Source organism: Trichinella spiralis (assembly GCF_000181795.1).
Source record: "Trichinella spiralis strain ISS 195 chromosome Unknown Scfld1069, whole genome shotgun sequence".
Taxonomy (NCBI): Eukaryota; Metazoa; Nematoda; class Enoplea; order Trichinellida; family Trichinellidae; genus Trichinella; species Trichinella spiralis.
This window is the reverse complement of record NW_003528008.1, coordinates 1-1093: the sequence shown is the minus strand read 5'-3', so window position 1 is coordinate 1093 and position 1093 is coordinate 1. Positions and strand designations below refer to the sequence as shown.

Here is a 1093-nt window from a genome sequence, read left to right as displayed (position 1 = left end):
AATTTTTTTTTTTTAAAAAACACCCACGGGGGGGGTTTTTTTTTAGGGAGTTCCCCCGGGGCATCCCCCCCGCGATGTTGGTGGTTTACCCCCCCCCCCCCCCCCCAAGGGGAATTTAAAAAGGGGTCTTCTTTTTTTGTTCCCGTTTTTTCGGGGGTCCGGAGAATATTACACACCGGGTTCTCCCTTTTTGAAAAAAATTTGGGAAAAAGGCCCCCCAAAAAAAAAAATGGGGGGGGGGAACAAATTTCCCTTTCCCCCCCCCAACCCCCCCCCCCAATTTTTTTTTTCCATTTTTAACAATTTCATTTTCCCAAAATTTGGAACCAAGCTTTTCGCCGTTTTTTTTAGGGATGGACTGACCCATGTCCAACTGCTGTTCACAAGGAACCTTGCTTCCATTTCAGCCCTTCAAGGTTCTCACTTGAATATTTGGTTACTACCACCAAGATCTGCACCCAACAGCGGGCTCCGAGCGAGCTCACGCTCAAACTCTTCAAAGCAACACTGTCGCGACCTTCCTACCCGTCTCAACGTTCATTACACCTTTTCCGAAAAAAAAGTGCGTAATTGAGACGGTCAGGTATGGGCCTGGAGCTCAAACGCTATCCATTTTCAGGGCTAGTCGATTCGGCAGGTGAGTTGTTACACACTCCTTGGCGGATTCCAACTTCCATGGCCACCGTCCTGCTGTCTATATCGACCAACACCTTTTCTGGTATTTCATGAGCGCCAATGTCTGGCACCTTAACAAGAAATTTGGTTCATTCCACATCGCCAGTTCTGCTTACCAAAATTGGCCCACTAGGCATTTATACATTCTAATTGGGCGATTTCATCGTAAAATCAAAGCAAAACGCCTTGCTTACCCATTCGAAGTTTGAGAATAGGCTGAGAACATTGCGTTCCCAACACCTCTAATCATTCGCTCTACCGGATAAAATTGTTACAAACAAATGCCAGCTATCCTGAGGGAAACTTCGGTTGTTACCAGCAACTAGATGGTTCGATTAGTCTTTCGCCCCTACACTCAAGTCAGACGAGTGATTTGCACGTCTTCTCCGCTACGAACTTCCACCAGAGTTTCCTCTGG

The 1093-nt window shown here is 46.8% G+C and overlaps 1 protein-coding gene across 1 annotated transcript; it reads left to right on the top strand.

Annotated features, from left to right (window-relative positions):
• Positions 1-229: 229 nt before the first annotated feature.
• On the top strand, positions 230-1093 carry Tsp_15545 (conserved hypothetical protein; the record flags this gene model as incomplete). Its single annotated transcript, XM_003370264.1, has 3 exons — positions 230-337; positions 654-878; positions 1002-1093. Coding segments are annotated over exons 1-3 (425 nt in total), but the record flags the coding sequence as incomplete, so codon positions are not given.